The sequence below is a fragment of the Rhagoletis pomonella genome, unplaced genomic scaffold (genome assembly GCF_013731165.1).
Source record: "Rhagoletis pomonella isolate Grant_MI unplaced genomic scaffold, Rhpom_1.0 Rhpom_scaffold_00002, whole genome shotgun sequence".
Taxonomy (NCBI): Eukaryota; Metazoa; Arthropoda; class Insecta; order Diptera; family Tephritidae; genus Rhagoletis; species Rhagoletis pomonella.
Window position 1 is genome coordinate 14,167,332 of NW_023458556.1, and position 19,252 is coordinate 14,186,583.

The following is a 19,252-nucleotide window of genomic DNA, read 5'->3' on the forward strand; positions in this document are numbered from 1 at the left end:
GCTGTACAAATGTCCCACCCGTGACGATGGAATACCCCATATGTATATCTACAAAAAAATGTTTTTTTTGTGGAATTTCAAAAGTTTGCAGGTAGTTAAGAGTGCCGGATTTTCTTTTAGGGATTTTTAGCGATCCAAATTAGCGACATCGATTTTCAGAGTCCCACTGCTGGTTCGGTAAACAACTTCAGATCAAACCTATAGATTGGATCCCTCACCTCGATTCCTTGTACATAGAGAGGTTAAGAATGGATGTTAAGGGCAGATGGGCAAGTTGCCAGTAATCTTTCACCCCAAGTTGTCAGTAATCTTGACTTGCGCCAGATAAAAATTGGAAATTGGCTTTAAAGGAGCCGCGTTTATACTTACTGTTGTTATCTTTTCAGAGAGCTAGGAGGCCATCAGGCCAGTATTCAATAGATTAATGACCACGTGAAGGAGAACTTTGACCCTTTCACCTCCTGGCAGCGAGAAACACGGTAACACTCTGCAAGCTGCCAGGATACCTGCGAGATCAAAGCAAAGGAGGTCGCCAATGAACTACTAAGGAAGAGCTTATTGTCTGTTATTTAGGTAAATGTATTCAAACTTAATAATAATGAGCAGTTCTATTGATAATTTCGCCATTGGTCTAAACACCAAAATGCCAAGTTCATACGAACTATGCAAAAAAAATTAGTTTGCTCTTTAAGAAATAGTCACAAAAATATTAATATAAGACAACAAATTTAAAGCTTTTTAAATTTAAAGCGAAAAATTCTAAAGTCAGATATCTAAATTGTTTCACTAAAAAAACTTTATAAATGTTTACTTAAAGCAAAATTCTTATTTAGCCTTAAAAAATTTATGTTAGTTATAAGTTAAAAAATTCCAAACATTTTAAAGGTTTTTTGATCTCTCGAATATGTTTACAACACAATTGCGTTTTCGCCACAATATTCTTGAAGAAATCCAAATGGCAAAATGTCATTACTGCATACTTGAAGACCTGTAAATAAAAATTAATCTCAATAATAAATTTACTACGTGAAAAACATTTCAAAATATATTGACAAAATTAATAATTTAAAAATATGTGTATACCGGGAACGAAAGAATATTTTTTAGTAGAAAGTTTATAGCAAACGAAGTTAAGTTTATGTTGACATTTATCAGTGAAAGGACATAAGGCAACAGCAAAGTTGAAAGTTTTCAGCATTTATAAAGCGGACTGTAATTTTGCCGTTGAGAGAACATTCAAATTATGCAGAGGTTTTGTCACTTTTTTGCCAGCTAGTTAATTTGCAGTCAACTTCATCAAAATATATATGTGTAAAAAAAAAATAGGTAATGTAAATAGATGGATTTAATATCCCAATATGGCAACGAGATTCACTCAGCACATGAAACTTAATTCTTTCTTTCTTGCTGCCACCACCAGGATCATAGAAAATGGGGAAAAACGAGGCTCATATTTTGTTAATTTGAAATCGGTAAATATTTAATCATGCCGCCGGGGCTTTGACGTGTGCCATATATTTTATATGGGGAAAATAAACTTTTCGTAAAATTGCTATAAAATCGCAAAAAAAAACAAATATTTTTTAACGAATACCAGTTTTTCCCTTTAGAGGTCTTCCAGCAATAGACCTATATGCAAATTTAACTTTAAAATTTTACTTACTATTTTTACAAACCGTGTGCGATGTTTTTCACGAACAAATAAAAAAACCTAATTTTAGTATGTAAAGAAGAGATTATGAAAAAATTGTTTTAAAGTTGAATATGCATCGAATTAAAGTTAAATATGTATCGAAATTAATTTTTTTTTAAATTTCCGAAGGGCAATATTTTTACTCGATTAAAAATATTTATTTTTAGTAACATATTTCGGGTCTTCTTATTTTCTATATTCTTCAGTTCTGGAACACCCTATTGTATAGCATATGTACATTTATGTGTATGCTGCTACATTTGCTCCACTTTGTCATATAGTCATACTATTTGCAAGTACTTTTTATCATTGCCCTATTTTTCTTCATATCCATTGTATTTTTCCCCTCCTTTTAACTTCTCCCTAGCTATACCCATGTAAGGCCGAAGGTTATCAATTTCAACTTTACTTTCATCAGAGCTCCTCTGGCTTTTATCTTTTTTTTACAAAGCTGCCTGCTGCACCGTTCAATACTCGAGCACATCTACCTCTCCTCCCACATTTTCATCCAAACGCTAAGTACTACCACTGCTCGCAATGCCTTTCAGATTTTCAGCTGCCACTGCATATCACAAATTTTTATGTTGTCTGCGGCGAGCAGCTGTTGTTGCACTACATATATTCCATGTGAGCCCGTCCAAAATTTTTATAAGAAAAACAAATCGTTAGAGAAATGCTAGCAGTCGAAATGCAGACAATCAAGAAGCAATGATGCCAGCTAGAGTAGGGAAAGAGGGAAAAGAGTAAAACGTTCGTAAATTTGCAGAAAACCAAATTCGAATTCAATTGTCAACAAATGTTGCACATTGATGATGTTGCATTCCCCTTATGTTGTTTTTGTTTCAGCTGTTGACTTCGTTTTTACTCAACATCGCGTAGTGTGGCTCTATGCGTGCAAAAGCAGTGCAACATTTGACGTACATTGAAAAAAAAAAAAAATGGAAAAAAACGTATTGGAAAATCGCATCAGTATGTGCCTGCGTGTGTGTGTGTCCGTCTTTGCTGTTGTTTACCAGCCACAGCTGTGTATTTGCTTTTGCTGACTTCTTGGCTTTTACCACTGTGCTTGCAGCTGCAAACTGCATCTTTGGTTCTTATCATAGTTATAAGTATTTGTTGTTGCCACTGCCATTTCGGCCCCCTCCCTTCCCTTCGTTTCTAATGCAATGGCCAACATGCTGCAGGCAACTTGTATGCTCACAGCTGCTTTAACAAATCTCTATTGGCTGATATGCATCTGCGCACATACATACATACATACATATACACATGCAGTGTGTGTGTGCAGAATTGTGCTGGAGGGTTCATATTTTCTATTTTTGGTATTTTATTGTTGTTTGTGCACATTCTGCCAGCAATTCCATTGTCATTTTAGTAAAGCGACTTAGATGAAGAAAAAACGTTAAATGCCACATTTTCCAAGCTCTGCATATTAGAGGCGCCTCTCTTTTAGCTCTCCTTTTCTACTTTTCATTTTTGCTATTTACCCAATTCTTAGACACAACATTCATTTTTGATTTTTCAAGCAGCAAATTCAAATGCAATTCAATTCAAAAACTCATCACAAAATCACCAAGAAAAATTTCCATATAAAGTGAGTTTGTGCTCGTTTGAGAAAACATTTATTTATAGAGTGAAATTTGTACATAGGTATGTACCTATGCATCTACTTAGGTATCTATGTACGTATACTTAGTGCAGGCAATGTGTTGCAAAGCTGACTTTTTGTCGACTGCAACATATCAGTTTAAGAAGTTTTTCTGCATTTTGTAGCTTTCGATTTGATAGCAATTTGATTCACTTTGCACTTTATTGTGATAAGTGTTATTGGATATGTGCGTATTTGTCACTCATACGTCATGCATGATAGCCATTGGCAGTTCGTTAGGGACAGGCTGATGATAAAATTGTTTATAGAGAAAAAGTGGTTCGAATTATTTTTTTTTTCGAATAAGTGAATAAAAGGTAACTACTGCTGCGCTAGTTTGAACAAAGCATGCCATAGGGTATTCGCATGGATTAGAGTTAGGAATGTCATCTGCATAAATTAGAAAAAATATATAAAACTTTATGGATTTCTGTTTTTTTTTTTGTATTAGAAGAAAAAACTATGGACTCTAAATCTCATGACACTCAATCATGAAACAATCATCGTTATAATGTTGCTTTATGCGAATACATATATATGTATTTAAGCTTACTTACATATATGAAAATATTCGGCCCTATTATGGTTGCCGATGTCGACGTCGATGCAATTTTTTCATCAAAATATAGCCTTCGTAAGTCCAACTTCATTTATGCTAACCACAGTATTTTTGCGAGGAACACCTTACCTCAAAAATACTATCGTCAGCGTAGCTGGAGTTGGACTTACGACGGCTATTTTTTGATGAAAAAATTACATCGACGTCGACGTCTACAGCCATAATAGCGTCAATTTACTTATTTTATTATAGAGAAGATAGAGAGAAACGATTATTTTGTAAAAGTTTATTTAATGTGTGTCCAGTTAATACTCAGGAGTTATAAATAAAAACACAAAAGGTTAGTTATCTTTTGACTTTTGATACTTTGATCGCGAGATACTGAAAAAGCTAGCTCTCTTGTTATTTCTTAAGAGGAAAAAGCGTTCAGATTGTTTTTAGACTAAAAAACTTAGCAAAGTCAGAAAAATAAAATACGAAAGCTCCTTAGAAATCTTAAAAAGATTAAAAATAAATAAAAAAAAGTGATAGGTCTTGAGAGGTTCCGCAAACTACTAAAAATTCCGAAAAAACAAAACACAGGTACTAGGAAAAGCCAGGGGAAAATCCCTAAATTCGAGAATAGTCCCAAACCTTATGGAAAAACGATAGAGCTTCACAGGAATCAAAAGCCCCCAGAAAGCTCAAAAAATGCAACACGAAAAAAACAGAAAAATACTAAATGATCCCAAAAATTAACAAAATGGATAGAGAAATTTCACGAAAAAGTCTCTAAAATCGCAAAAATTGCAAGTAAATAACGCAGAGCTCCGAAATATCCCGGGAAATTCCCGCTACTTCCTAAGGTCCCAAAAAATAAACACAAAAGTTGGTAAATTATCGAAAAAACATCCCCAGAAAAGAAAACACAAAGAATACCGAAATGTATTGAGGAAACTGCAAACGCGTCTAACATCCCAATAAATAAAAACGAAAAAAAAATATTGAAGGTCTCAAAAAAGTAACCGGAATTCCGAAAAATAAAACATAACGTCCCGAGCAAAACCCGAAAGCTCTTAACCCTCTAATCCTTAGCCCGCCTCTAGGCGGTCATTCGTAGAATGGCAAATGTAACTGATTTTATATTAAACAAGATTTTGTTACAATAGCTATTTAATGGGCATGATAAAGTATTTGAAAGACCAGGTGAGCTTTGGAGCGGTGATTTCTTGTTGAGTGCACTAAGTTAAATGTTCTCATATCACAGCTACACCCACGACTATACTGGCTAAGAGAATATTTTTTTTTTATAAATCAGAAGCCCAAATTTATCCGAAAACACTTAATTGCAAAATCCATTTTCGCCAAAATAGAATTTGAAAAGTCCCCGCAACTACACTGAGGGAAAAAAATATTAGAATCAAATAGAAACGTAATTGGTCTTACTATAAACGTCAACGAAAGTACTGTATATTGGTTAATATTCAATTCAATTACGCGCATATTAAAATGACCGCGTTCGTACTGAAAAAGCATCCGTGAAGTGAATAATCAAGACAAAAACTAAAAAAAAAAAATTAATTTGCATGTTGCCTGCAGTGGAATTCGAACCCGACCATCTCCGGATATCAACAACTGTAGCAAGCATCTTTGCGCACTCAGCTACACCCAGGCATATAAATTTGCTTTCAAATGTTGAATATCCATCAACACCACAGCACGCGATTTGTACGGATAAACATGTACAATGTATGAATGTGTGTGTTGTCACCGCTCTCAGAGTACACTCATATATATGCTCAGATGTGAACAGTCAAATACGTGCGTAATAAATTTTGTATAAAAATATTATTTTTAAATTCGAACATTTTTAAAGGATAATCAAATATTAAGTATTCATTTTTACTACGCATTATTTCGCTCAGTGTACGAAAAATTTCGGCAACTCACGGAAAATCGCAAACCTTTGGACTAATCCCAAAAGATTTTAAAATAGTTCTTATAAATAAGCACAATACATATATCTTTAATGGTTCCAGAAAGGTGCCTAAAGTCGAAAAAAATAAAACATGAATAATTGCGAAGCGTTTGGAAAAAATTCGAGAAGATAAGCCCGAGAAGTCCTGAAATATTCAAAAAGCTGCAGAAAGGACTTAAAAATTTCACGAATTCCTGGTATTTTCCAAAAAGTAAAATATGAAGGATCTAGAAATAAGTATGAATGGTCCAAAAAAAAACTGCAAATTCCTAAAAGTTTCGAAAAAAATCGAATTTTCTGGTTAAGAAGCAAGAAGAAGAAAATACTTCTTCTAATTTATATGTTGCTCGGACTAGGGGTCGAACCCGGATCTTACTTACTGGTGGTACGCACCTCTAACCACTCAGCCACAGCGGCTGCCATCTTGCGACTACTGCTGATAAAAATTTCAATTATCAAATCCCATAAGTCTTACGGAAAGTTTAAGGAACTCTATAAAAATTATATTGGCAAAAAAAAACTTTATCAACTTCATTTAACACCTACTATACTTACCAATAAATTGCGAAGCTATCAAGTGACTACTGCATAAAATAACCATAATTTTTAGAGACTTTCCTGAGCATTTCCTGAGTTGTGACTTTATTATGGCACATACCGCTGGGACCAACGCACAGTGGTCAATAAATGGAATGTAATATTCATAATTAATTGGAGTCTTCCCTTTTAAACCAATTTTATTATTATTTTTTAAATGAAAGCTTATAAAACTTGCAAGAGACAAGTTTAGCCCGATTTCTGATGTTTTATTTTTTTGTGTTAAATTTTTTTTAGTGCAAAATGCAGAAAAAGTGGCAATTTCGAAGAAGATCGATTCTCCTGTTCCAGCTAATAAATGTTGCATAATAAAAACTAGTTGAAGACAATTGTTGGATTCTCCCAAAACGAAAAAAAATTAAAAAATAATTTGAAATGTTATACAAAATTTTTCTCCAAAAGATTTTTTTTTTGTTTTTGGTTTTTATAAAAATTTTGGGTATGGAATTTTATAGATCATTAATTATAGTATGCAAATCGCATGTGGCTAAGAGTTCGCGTTGATTTTTATTAATTTTTTCGCTAACATCTGCATGCTAAATGGGAAATAAAAGCGGTTGTTACATCCACTGTGCAGCGTCTTGTCAATGCATTGGCATATTATGCTAAGTAGCCAAAGTTTGATGCTCAAGATCAAGAAGGATAAACAAATTAAGAAGAGCAGAAACGAGTTTTTTTAGGTAAGTATAAAAGAATAGCAAAAGTAAGCGAAAAGCAGAAGCTACAAAATACGTGCCAAAAGATGTCTATGATTTCTCTCTTTTATTTTTAGTATGCAAGCTAGTGTCGGCAGGAGAGAAAAAAATTAAGTATTCCATGTAGATGAATAAAATATGAATTTTTAAACATTCCAACATTTAACCTTTTGTAAACAATAAAACTTTTCCCCTCAACTAAAAATGAAATTTTACGCTTTTTATTGCACCATTCATTCTATTTGCTTCGCACATTTACATCTTTTTCTCCCCTCTTGATCTCACTCTCTCTATCTGTTTCTTTTCACTTTTACTGCTCCTCTTATGGTTGGCTCAACAATAAAACCAGCAAACATCCGCTTCCGCCAGTCGATGGCAGGCAATCGTATTATATTTTCAGCCGCCGAGAATAATAGCTGCAAGGCAGTCAAAGGAAAGCAATGCCGCGTCCCACTGCGTCTGCTGCGGTTGTGTGCCATGATTTGGTGCAAAAGTCAAAAAAGATGAAGAGGCAGCTGATGGACGGAAACTAACTTCCGTATAATACTTTTAACTTACTTTCATTTGCACTGACAATACGAAATATGTATATATGTACATATACATACACATACACTTGGACTAAATTAAATTTCTTGGAAATTTTCACTTTTCTGTTTAGACGTACATTAATACTACACTAATGTAAATTAGAGAGGTCCAAAAACAGTAAAGTCGGAATCTTAAATGCCGCCATTCCATAGGATTGTTCTGTACCAAAAAAAAAGTATACCCCTACATTATTTTATTTTGAAATCAAAAAATATTTGAAGAGTGCTTAAAGCGCTCAAAGTTTTCCATGTATTTTATATAGGAAAATACAAATTTTCGTAGAAATTGTATAGAGTTATTGAAAATCAATATTTTTTGATCAGAAAACCCTGTTTCTCTTTAGGAGATTTCCAGTAATAATACCCAATTGTTCATTTAATCACATTTTCATTGTAACTATATTTTACAGGTCCGCCAAAAACCCCCAGCAAATGCAATAAGCGAACCAATAAAAAATGTTTAGTATTATAAAAGGGTTCAATAAACAATTGGATATTATTATTAGACGTCTCCTGACGAGAACCAGAGTTTTCCATCAAAAAATATGGATTTTAAAAAATTGTGTACCATTTCTACGAAAAGTTTTTTTTTTCCATATAAAATTCATGGAAAACTTTGAGCACTTTGAGCACCCTCAAAATATATTTAGATTTCAAAAATCGAAATAGGGGTATTTTTTTTGTATAAAAGAGTCCTCGGAGGTGGCGGCATTAAAATTCCGACTTTACTGTTTTTTGGACAACTCTAATGTTCCTGTGTATATCTATATGCCCAACTTTTGATATCTGATTTTTTTTAATGTTTTTTTTCGTAGTGCGTAAGTTTGAACATTAAGTCACTTTATGTTGCCACACTTCTTTCGCCTCAAACACGCGCTCATCGTGCGTTTCATTTTTCTCCCTTTAATTTATTATTGTTTTCTGCCTTTACAGTTTCTTTGACTTGCTTTAGGAATACTGTTGCAAACCTCCTTTTTGTATGAACGGATGTAGGCACGCTCAGTTGCCGTTAGTTATAGGGCTAATGATATGTTCAATTTATTCTACAACTTATTGTGTGAAAAAAAAATATTTTTTGGATTTTTTGGATTTTAATTTCCTTCATTACGTCAGAAAGAATTTATTACCAAAATATACTTATATAAGTGCATGTATGTATGTATATGTATGTACATTATAAAGTAGTTATTTAAATATACGAAAGAACCTCTCATTGGGAAGCCATTCTATTCGCCAACAAAATTTTTCACAAAAATGATTTGGAGATGGATTTCCATAGGTTTATTCCTTAGAATCAATATCTTAATTCAAAATTAATCAATTTATTTCCAGTTTTGAGATATTATTATCTAATGCTTCTTATTTGCCACCATATATTCGAAGCAGACACGATCAATTTGCATTGCTGAAGAACCTAAGCCATCGAACAGCTCTTTGAGATGTGCCGACTTGAGTGCTAATTGAGCTGTTCGATGACATATCAACAACAGGTTTAGTTGCCGTTCCTGATGAGACAAAGGCAACTGCAATATCTTTTTGCAAGCAAATCGTGACCAGAACCAATATGATCAAAAAAGTTCTTCGTTTTCCACCGGGAGCGTCCAAGAAGAAGATTCCTCCAGTTTTATCATTAACAACTTTCGTAAAAGTATTATACGCCTTTCTTTACAGTCTATTTATATATACGACAGCGGACCATTCCTGCGAACTGATTCTATTGATTTGTCGCTGCCAAAACTGGGCAATGTAATAGAAGGTGGTCGCTCAGCTCATTGTAATGCCTGCTCACCAGTGAGCTACACTCTTTGACGATGTCCTGTTTTTAGATGAAAAAAAATCGACATATTTACCCACAGCATTATCGAACTATATGTTGACGAATTTTGTCGATCATTTGTTAATCACTTGTATTATTACAGATAAATTTATCTGTGAGCAGCTGTCTCCCGAGATGCGCAGTAAATGCAAACGGATAACAACTGTGGCCCATTTATTCAGTCGGTTTGTACGAGTACAAAATAGATGCCAACAGAGAATTGATGGCAAAATATTTAACCAGAAATCGCTAAAACGAGGAACAAAATTTTCAATATATATAAGTGAAAAACCTACAATATGCTATACATATTAGGGTGCTCCCTAAAAATATCAATATCTAAATTTTGTATTAGGCAACCCTCCATTTTGTTTTGCGTGCAAAATAAAGTCGTCCAGGAAAATTCCTAAATTTTAGGGGTCACTACCAGAGTTTGCAAAAATAAGATTTTTTTTTAAAAAATTGCAAAAAACATTTTGCTTTTACGAGCTGTAGCTCAGCGTATTTAAACTTCTCAATAGCGACTTAAGTTATTCATAAAAACTCAGAAATTCGCTAAGGCATAGCTGGGCAAAGTCAAAGTTTTGTCGAATTTGTGCAATAAAAAAATGTTCAAACCCTGGTAAGGATCATAAAGGCTTTTTTTTAATTTTGGAATATGCGCGGATGTCTTTATATTTTTAGGTAGGGCCTTATAAAAGGTTGGCAAATGATGTTGAGAGTTAAAGGATCACCCTTTGAAAACGGTTTTAAAAAACGGTATTTATTGAGTATTTATTGAGAATCTATCACGCAAACACGCTTAGATACTACATACATATATAAGTTTAGTATATATTTTTAATTCAACCTGCAATCAAAATTCATCCTTTGGGAGAAACGTTTGTTTAGAAATATCTTTTGAGAGCAATTAGAGTATGAAAAAATTTCCTCACGCCATCAGCGTATCATCTACTAATTAAGCGTTTTCAGTAAACTTACTTACACTTACAAAGTATGCATGCAAACTGCACAACATTCACTTTTGTGAAATGTGCGAAAAATTTTGCAACTCCAACACTCAGGCAACGCCACCACAGTCGCAACTCGACTCACACACACACACTTGTGCTTTGTGCAACGGCGCCGCGCTTCGGGAGTTTATTGCCGGCAAGCAACCAAGTGACCCAGTTTAGTCGATAGATATTCACTATTCGCTATTCGTTGCGAAAATTAAATGCCAACAGACAGCATCAGCAGTGCACTTCGCAAAGGAAACAGCCAACATCAAATGTAGAAAGAAGCATTCCTACAACACTCGCATTTGGCCATTCCGCATTGCTGCTTGTACCCATATATGTATGTATGTAAGTATGTAGATTCTTGCATAGAAGACTCAACGTGGTTAGCGTTTCTGATTCTGGTGCTCGTGAGCTTGCAGCAGCCTGCAAATATTGTAGGCACACCACAATGAAAAAAAATCCCCACAACAAACAGTTATAAGCAATAATAGTCAGTGGAAATACAAAAGTCAATAGCAAATGCGCCGCTGAAGAGTGAAAAAGCAAAAGTGAAATATCGCCGAAGAATAGTGAAATGCTAAAATGGCGATATGCTTGAATGCTTCAATGACAAATCAGCAGTTCAGGTTGCAGCTATTATGTCGTTGTTGTGTGTCATGTTGCAATCGAAATGTGCAACCATCATCAACGTTGTTGCGCTGATGCTGCTACACAAGCACACACTTACAATCGCACTTGCACACAAGCACTCTTACGTGGCAATAACTTGCATACTCAGCTCAACTGTCCTACATATTTGAATGGACAGCACTTGCGCGCATGCAAACATACGTACATAAATATGTAAATGCAGGTGTACGTGTGAGTACTTATATGTACACATTTTTATTTGTGAAAGGCACAACGGCGCATCGAATTTCAGAATGCATCGGTCGGACGGTTTGCACAATCATTGTCTTTTTTGTCGTTTGTGGCCTGCCTGTTGCAAAAACTGAAACGGTTGCAAGCCACCCAATTGGAAATGCCAAAACAAACAAAAAAACACAAAAAGGTATTGTGAGTATGTGAGTATGTAGTAGTGTATCATTTGCTTTTGCCTTTGTTATTCTTCTGTTATTTTGCTCATCGTTGGTTTTGTACATACAAACATACATACATATATGTATAACAAATGCAGAATTTATTATGGCTTGTTTTACTGGCTGCAATTAAAAAATATCGCTAACTAAAATTTGTGTCTTATTCAAAAGAGCTCCCAGAAAAAATAAAAAAAAATTGCTTTTTGAACAACATTATTCTATAGAATTTGGAAAATATTTATTTGACTTTAGAAACAGTCTATTTACTCTTGTTTTAAAACCAAAAAAATAATCAGGAAAATTCAATATGAGCACCCAGGCATTTTCTATTTCACAGAAAAATTGTAAATTTTATTTTATCAAAAGGCTATACATTTCGTTTTCTGCGTGTTGATTGTCTGGCATCACTCGCGAAATTATCCTATCCAATTCACTTCACATTTAGGTTTAAGATTCTTAGAAAATATGGCTGCTTTCAGCAAAAGCAAGGTTAGGTTAGGTTAACAGTGCAATTCTGTCTAAGATGGTTGCAAGTCCTTTGAAATACAATAGGTAAGATAGTTTTAAAGATTTTTTTTTTTATTCTGGCACCAAAGTATTAAAAAAGCTCCGTTTCTAAATTGTATTGAATATGTACATTAGGGTGGTCCAAAAACAGTAAGGTCGGAATTGTAATGCTCTCACCCCCTAGGATTATTCTATATCGAAAAAGAGTATACCCCTGTTTTTTTATTTAGAAATCAAAAAATATTTAGAGGTCGCTTAAAGCGCTCAAAGTTTTTCATGTATTTTTATATGGGAAAAATAAATTTTTTCGTAGAAATGTTATAGAATTCTACGTTTTTTTGTTCACCAACGTGAATTTCTTTACCAAGGAACGCAACTTTCGTATTATTATTATTTTTTTCATTTTAGACTCACCCTAAATTTTCCGAATTCCCGACCGCCCGTAAAATCACTACATCTCAGAATGCTGCTTATAGCAGCCGCCCAATGTTCTATCTCAGCACGCCCGCCTGTGTCGATAATCAAAGCAGCTGACGTTGTGGCGCCACACTGCCACCATAGCCAGTAGTCGTCAGGAATTGCAGCGATGAGGAAGCTGTTACAATGGTTTGACGCGCGCCATCGCCCATACCAACACCTCCAACACCGCCATAGTTGCTGCCCATCAGCGCTTCTCGATAGCCAAGATCCTTAGTCGCGCTCGTCTGCTCACTATTCTGCTCGTTGTTTATGCTGGTGCGACGCTGTAACAACTGCAAGCCACTGGCCGTGCGATGCGCTGAGTTGTAGGGAGGCGGTGGTGGTTGGCGATATTCATAGCCATAACTGTTAGAATGGCTCTGGCCAGTAGCTGCTACTGCTGCTGCTGCTGCTGCTGCGGCTGCGGAATACGTATCGGTGGGTGGTGTGCGCGGTGGCAACGCGACTGATTTGCTATGCCGTTGCAGCGTCGAGAAGCCACTTTCCGCCTGCGGCGTCACGCCACCTGCACTGACAGTTGTTGTTGGCAACGACCCGGTGCTGTTGAGTGCGATGCTAGTCGTCGCCACCGCAATCACTTCACCGCGACGCAAAGTCTTTTCGCTGGGTTTACTTGCGGCGCCATACCTGGATTGCAAATACTCTTGCGCATGGATATTATATTTAGACTTGGCCACAATGGGTTGTTGATTTGTTATTTGTTGGTGTTGCTGCTGATGTTGCTGTTGTTGTTGTGACATTTGCTGGTCATCGTGCAGATTTATTGTCCTCGTGGTTTTTATCGGACTATAAAGCTGTCCTTGCTGATTGCCGGCCACACTGTTGGCATGACCATTAATGTTATTGTTACTGCCACTATTGTTGGCTGCTTTATGGGTGCTGTACGCGGGCAGCAAGTCAGGCTGATATTCACCAGCACGTCCGCCACCGCCACCGCCGCCGCCGCCCACGCCCACGCCACTCAGGTGACCCTCGCTGTTTTGCCCATCCGTACGCCATTTACTATTGCCGAGCGCACCTTTGCCACCAGTAGAAATATCCAACGTTGTTGTGGATGTTGAATTGAGTAGACGATTTATTTCAACTGCGGACGGTCCATGCGGGTACTTAATGTGAAGCGTATCTGTGGGAAAATGAGAAAACAGACGAACATCAAAACAATATTTCAATGTTGTAGCAGTGATGCAGTGCAGCTAGGTTGTTTTTTGAATTTCAATTAAATTATGTGACATGAATACTTTCCCCATACCCACAAGGATGCATTTAGCAGACAAAGCATTCAAATAAAAACAGGTAAAGCTAGCAACAAGAGGATCATAGCGCAAGTAACAATGTACCCATGATGCTTATATATCTTCATGCAACCCCTTGCAAATGTTTTTGTCTCACTCTGCTGTTTACAAAAAATTCACTTATAAAATTAACACACATTCATACCAATATGCGCGCATATATGTACATATGGGTCAATCCATGTCAAATCGACCAATGAATGCAATAGTTCTACAAAAGCAAAATAATTTAAAAAAATGTTTTTCCAAAGTTATGCAAAATTCTAAATATCACCACTTCCGGGATTTCGCAAGCGTAATTTTTGAGTATCTGAAATAGCGGTCATCCCCTGGCAGACACTGGCAAACCCCCGAATGGACCCTTGCCATAAAAAGCTTCTTCTGAGGTGGAGTGAAAGTGTATATCTCTATATTTGTGTTACAACATCAAGAATGAGAACACGCATTGGAGGAGAAGCTTGGCCAAACATGCGTAAAACTTTTAAGCGCCAAACATTTATTTATTGGAATCAGATATGATATACTGTTCATCTCAAACAACCTAGGCTATAATATTAAAACTATTTAGAGAAAGCCTTGAAATCTTCGAAAAACTCAACACTTTTATTGAGGCCAATTTAATGAAATTAAAAAACAGGTTTGCGGTGTTTCTTAAATCTTAATTTTTCGTGATTTAAAAAACACCGCGTTTAGAAATAAAAAAAAAACGGTGGAAACCGGATTCTAAAAACCGCGTCTATCGCTCTGGTGCGCGCTGGGACAAATGCTGTTGTTACTAATAAACACAATGCATCTAACATTTTTTTTTAGAAATTATTTCTTCAATAGATGTAGCTTTCGAAACTATAAACAAAATTGAAAACTTTCATTGAGAACATATTTTTAATGTAACTTGAATATTTATAATATTTTAATAAAAAAATCATTTTTTTCTATATTATAAAAATTTTTCTTAAATTATAAACATTTTTTCTCTAAAGCTCCATTACGCATGCAAAAAAAGTTCATCAACTATCTTCGAATTTTTTATGAGCAAATTAATTAAAAAAAAGATTGCTTTAAAATGTAAACTATAAAAATTTAAATTAAAAAAAAAATATTCTCAGAATCCCTTTCACATTTGTAAACCTCTACTCACAAATTTGTACGCAAAAATTCCAAAGTGACTGAAATCCGAGGTCCAGTTGAGAAATTTTCACCCAGTTACTTAAATGGTGTCCGTTCTAAAGTAAACGCGAAAAATTAAAAAAATTAAATAAAAAATCGTATTAGCAAAAATTTTGGCTTGTTTTTTATACATACAATAACTCCAACTGATCTTAAATGATGCTGAAATTTTCAATAAGGTATTCTTTTTAAGATATCAGTTTTTAAATTTAACAAAAAAAAATGCAAACTCTAAATAAAATTATGGCAAACAATTTGTATTTAATTTAATGTTTTAATTTAGAGTTTGCAAAAATGTGTATTTACTTTCAAAGCTTTAAAATTCATATCTTAAACAAACTCTGTGAAAGTTTAAAGATTTTGAAAGATCAGATAGAAGTATTGCATAAACAACACTGAGTTAAAAATTTAATAATTGTTTGCTTTTAAGATTTTTAAATTTCAAAATTTTGAATTTAGAAATTTTTATTTTTCGACTTTTTTTAATTTATATTTTTTTTTATAGCCCCAAATATCACAATTAAAACCAGAACTATTTTTGCATTTTAATAATTTTTGAGATAATAAAAAAATTAGCTTGCAAAATCCGAATATTGTGAAATTTTTTACTTTCGAAAAAAATTTTTTAATGCTTTCCTTTACCTGAACTTTATCCAAATCAAATGGTCGATTCAAATATATTGAGCGCCCAACGTCTTGACCCATATGTATATTAATATGTTCATACAAAAAAACGTCCATTATCACAACTCCTGTCCGTAAATGTTTTTTTTCTACATTTGCATGTCAAGCAAAAATTTATTGTGGCATCTTGTTATATATTAACGCGTTCGTGTTAATGTGTTTGTGTAAATATTTACCCAATATGCACAAAGGAAACATTTTTCAAACTTTTTTCCAATCTTTTACAAATTCTTGATTCTCAGGTGGAGATTCAACATTTTCAACAAGGTTTGACCAAAAGTTGAATAAAGTTTGAATTCAAATTGATATCCAAACTTTTCTCAAGTGGAGAACTGAGATTATTTTCCATACAAAAAATGTGCCGCTTTGTTAGAGAATGGGTTGGTTCTCCAATTGAGGTACACTTGAAAATCAACATTGGACCTTGGAATTTTTATTGGATCTCCACTTGATCTCCAACCCATATGTTTATTGGGATACTATTGCTTATAATTGAACAAACGCACACGCACACATACTCTACGTACAACGATTTTATAGGTATTGTTTAATCAAACATTATTTCCATGATTTAATCTGCACTTAAATATGTAGGTTGCACTCTCTCACATACCTACATACTTATAAACACACACGAGCAAGGATCACGGTTTGCACTCGTCATCACTCTACCCGCGGCCTTTCACGTGTTCGAACTTCGAAATATTTTCCATTATTTAATTAGTACAAATGGTGTGTTTCAAATACTCCATAAATTCGCTTATGATTCAAACATGAAAGTACATATATATATATATCTATGAGGCACAGTATTGTGCACAAAAATGGCACCAATGATTCTTTAAGTGAATTTGCTTGCAAACGAGCCGAAAATTCTGTCTAACCAAATATTACACACATTTGAGTTATTTTCGCAGACACTAGGCTTATTTGATACTACAGGCTCAACTATGCACCAGAATAAAGTCTATTACTTATTACCACTTCAATGTCTGATAGTAATTTTTGTTGCTGAATTTTTTTTTTTTGTGTGTTTTTTTGTTTTAGTGTTTAAACACAATATCGTTGAAACAATTATATTGCTGGAACTTAAATTATGTAATTTTCCTTTTCTGCTTTCAGCTGGTTTTTTAATGCGCAAGACTGTACTTTAAACAAACATTCAACAGCTTCTGCAGCGACTAGTTAATCCAATAACATTGCATAATCGCACAATTGTCTGCTCATTTTCACAGCAACTAAGAACCAAATCAAACATTCTAGAATCTCATTTGTCAGATACTGTATTATAGTTTCATAGCTAAAGGGCTTATGATATGTACCTCGCTTGTTAGCGTTTGTAATCGCTAATAAGCATGTTGTGTAATCGATAGGTACCTAGTTCACTATGCCTATATGCAGATTTCGTACACTCAAAGCAGTCACTATTGATTACGAGTACTGGATTAAAGTTCGAAAAGCGAAATGCTGGACAATATGCGAATTTCACTGAAATTATTGCAAGTTTTAGTTTCAGCAGCTTGATTTGTTGTAAGTTCCATTACTACTGCGATTATTTTCATTTGGCAGGGACTAGCGACGACTCCAACAACCGTCCTGACCTCTTTTTTCAAGTCTACAATAAAATCTAAATACTAAAAGAAAATTCAGTTAAAAGAAAGAAAAATTAATTTAAAAAAAAACATAAGCTTCTACAAACTGAATTAAGTTAACAAAATACATACTTTTCTTTTCAAAAAAATATAAATATAAAAAATAATATATAATGCAAAGAAAATTAAATTTAAAAAAGAAACACATTTTATTATAAAAAAAAAAAAAATCCGCTATCCAGAGATTCGAACCTAATATCTCAAGAATGGCACACCAGTTCTTTGCTCACCCGGCTATTGCGATTATTGGAGCAGCGCGAGCAAAATGATGTACAAGTGCTTTCTTTCAAAAGAGCTTTCCACCACGAAAGTTGGCAATAATCAAAATCTTTCAAATTACGGTCTTTCAATTGTCCTACAAAATAATTAAATAATTGCAATTACCTTAGTCATAATGCCCCTGAGTGATTGATTGAGTTTTTCTTGGGCGACCCAAAGCCAAAATAATCGAGAAAAATTCTTCAAAGTCGCAAATAAGAAATGGAAAAAATAGAATAAAACTGATGACAATAAAAGCCCACATTAGGCCAGCTATGAAGGCTGTGGAAAGAATTGGGCTTCATATTTTCCATTTGTTACATTTTTATACTAAAGCTCAATTTATGCTCATTATTTCATAAATTTAAAAAAAAGCGAAAGCTACTGTCTTCTTTAGTAAGAAAATAATTACCTCCGTCCATCAAGTTCATTAAATCAAACATGGAAATATTAAAGAAAAAATTTGTTATAATTTTGGGAATACCAAATCGACTGCATTAATTCTAATGCCATGAATTATGTGAAAGACGAAAATTACAAAAATCAAAATTAATAAGCCACTTGCGTATTGTAATCGCGCTGGGAGAGTGGGTAACCACAGGAGGGCAGCCAAAATTGCAGACGCAGCAGACACATACATATAAAATTTAGCTTAATTTTTTCATCACCACAATTACCGCAAATCGATTTGGCGCGCAGACGAATGCCGATTATAGCTGACTGAGTAACTCAGCAGCCCCACTCACTCACCGCCCAGCGGCCTACGACTGTCTGCAACTAAATTACACTGAAGGTCGATTGCCTAAGTGGTTGCTCTGCTCGTTGTTCAACAGCTAGGCCATCTAGCTGTTTGGCTGTTCGAAAAGCCGACTTGTTGGTTGCAAGCAAGGACTCTGAGCTATTTCTAAGTGATTGCCAATTCCTCCCTAAAGCATTATTCTCAAAATAATTTGCAAAAATGTTATCAGCTGATGAAATCCACATAAATTTTCAAGGCTTGCATGTGCTAAGTGCACACATCGTACGAGTATACTATTTAGCTGGTAGAGCGACAGCAAACGAGTGCATTATTTAACGCGCACTAAATTGAAGTATGCTTTTGGGCGCAAATAATCCTTCGCCTCAAAATTTATTGGTATGCGTGCTTGTAAGTGAGTATAAATCGCAGCAAGCGGCTATATTCAGCTCAGCAGCAGTCCTTAGCTTGCAAATACCATTCAGCAGACATAAATACACTTTAACGCTAAAAAAAAAAATAAAAAATAAAAGAAATAAGAATTCTGCGTTGCAAAGTGAAAGAGTGGCGCATGTAACCGCGGCGAGAATAAATCAAAAATTTAATGAGCTATAAAAATAGCAATTTTAACGCGAGAATAAAACAGAAATTTTGTGATGTGAATAAAGTCAGGCGAGGCGGCAAGTGACTGCTGAGGCGGCAAGCCCAGATTTAAGTACAGTGCCTGTATTTCCCTGCCCCCCCCCGTAAATGTATGTGCGCGTTTGCTGCTACTAGAGTGTGTGTGTGTGCTCGCATGAAGTTAGCTAAGCTGCCAGCTTGAAACATTCGCTTTCGACCC

The 19,252-nt window shown here is 34.8% G+C and overlaps 1 protein-coding gene across 1 annotated transcript in view; it reads right to left on the bottom strand.

The window, feature by feature from the left end:
* Window positions 1–628: 628 nt before the first annotated feature.
* Window positions 629–19,252, bottom strand: part of LOC118733112 — a 27,222-nt gene continuing 8,598 nt past the window's right edge. The window contains exons 2-3 of the mRNA XM_036462338.1: window positions 12,557–13,745; window positions 629–988 (exon numbers count right to left, since the gene is read on the bottom strand). Coding sequence (XP_036318231.1) covers window positions 12,664–13,745 — 1,082 coding nt within the window. The 3' untranslated portion in view covers window positions 629–988; window positions 12,557–12,663. The remainder of the gene's footprint in view (window positions 989–12,556; window positions 13,746–19,252) is intronic.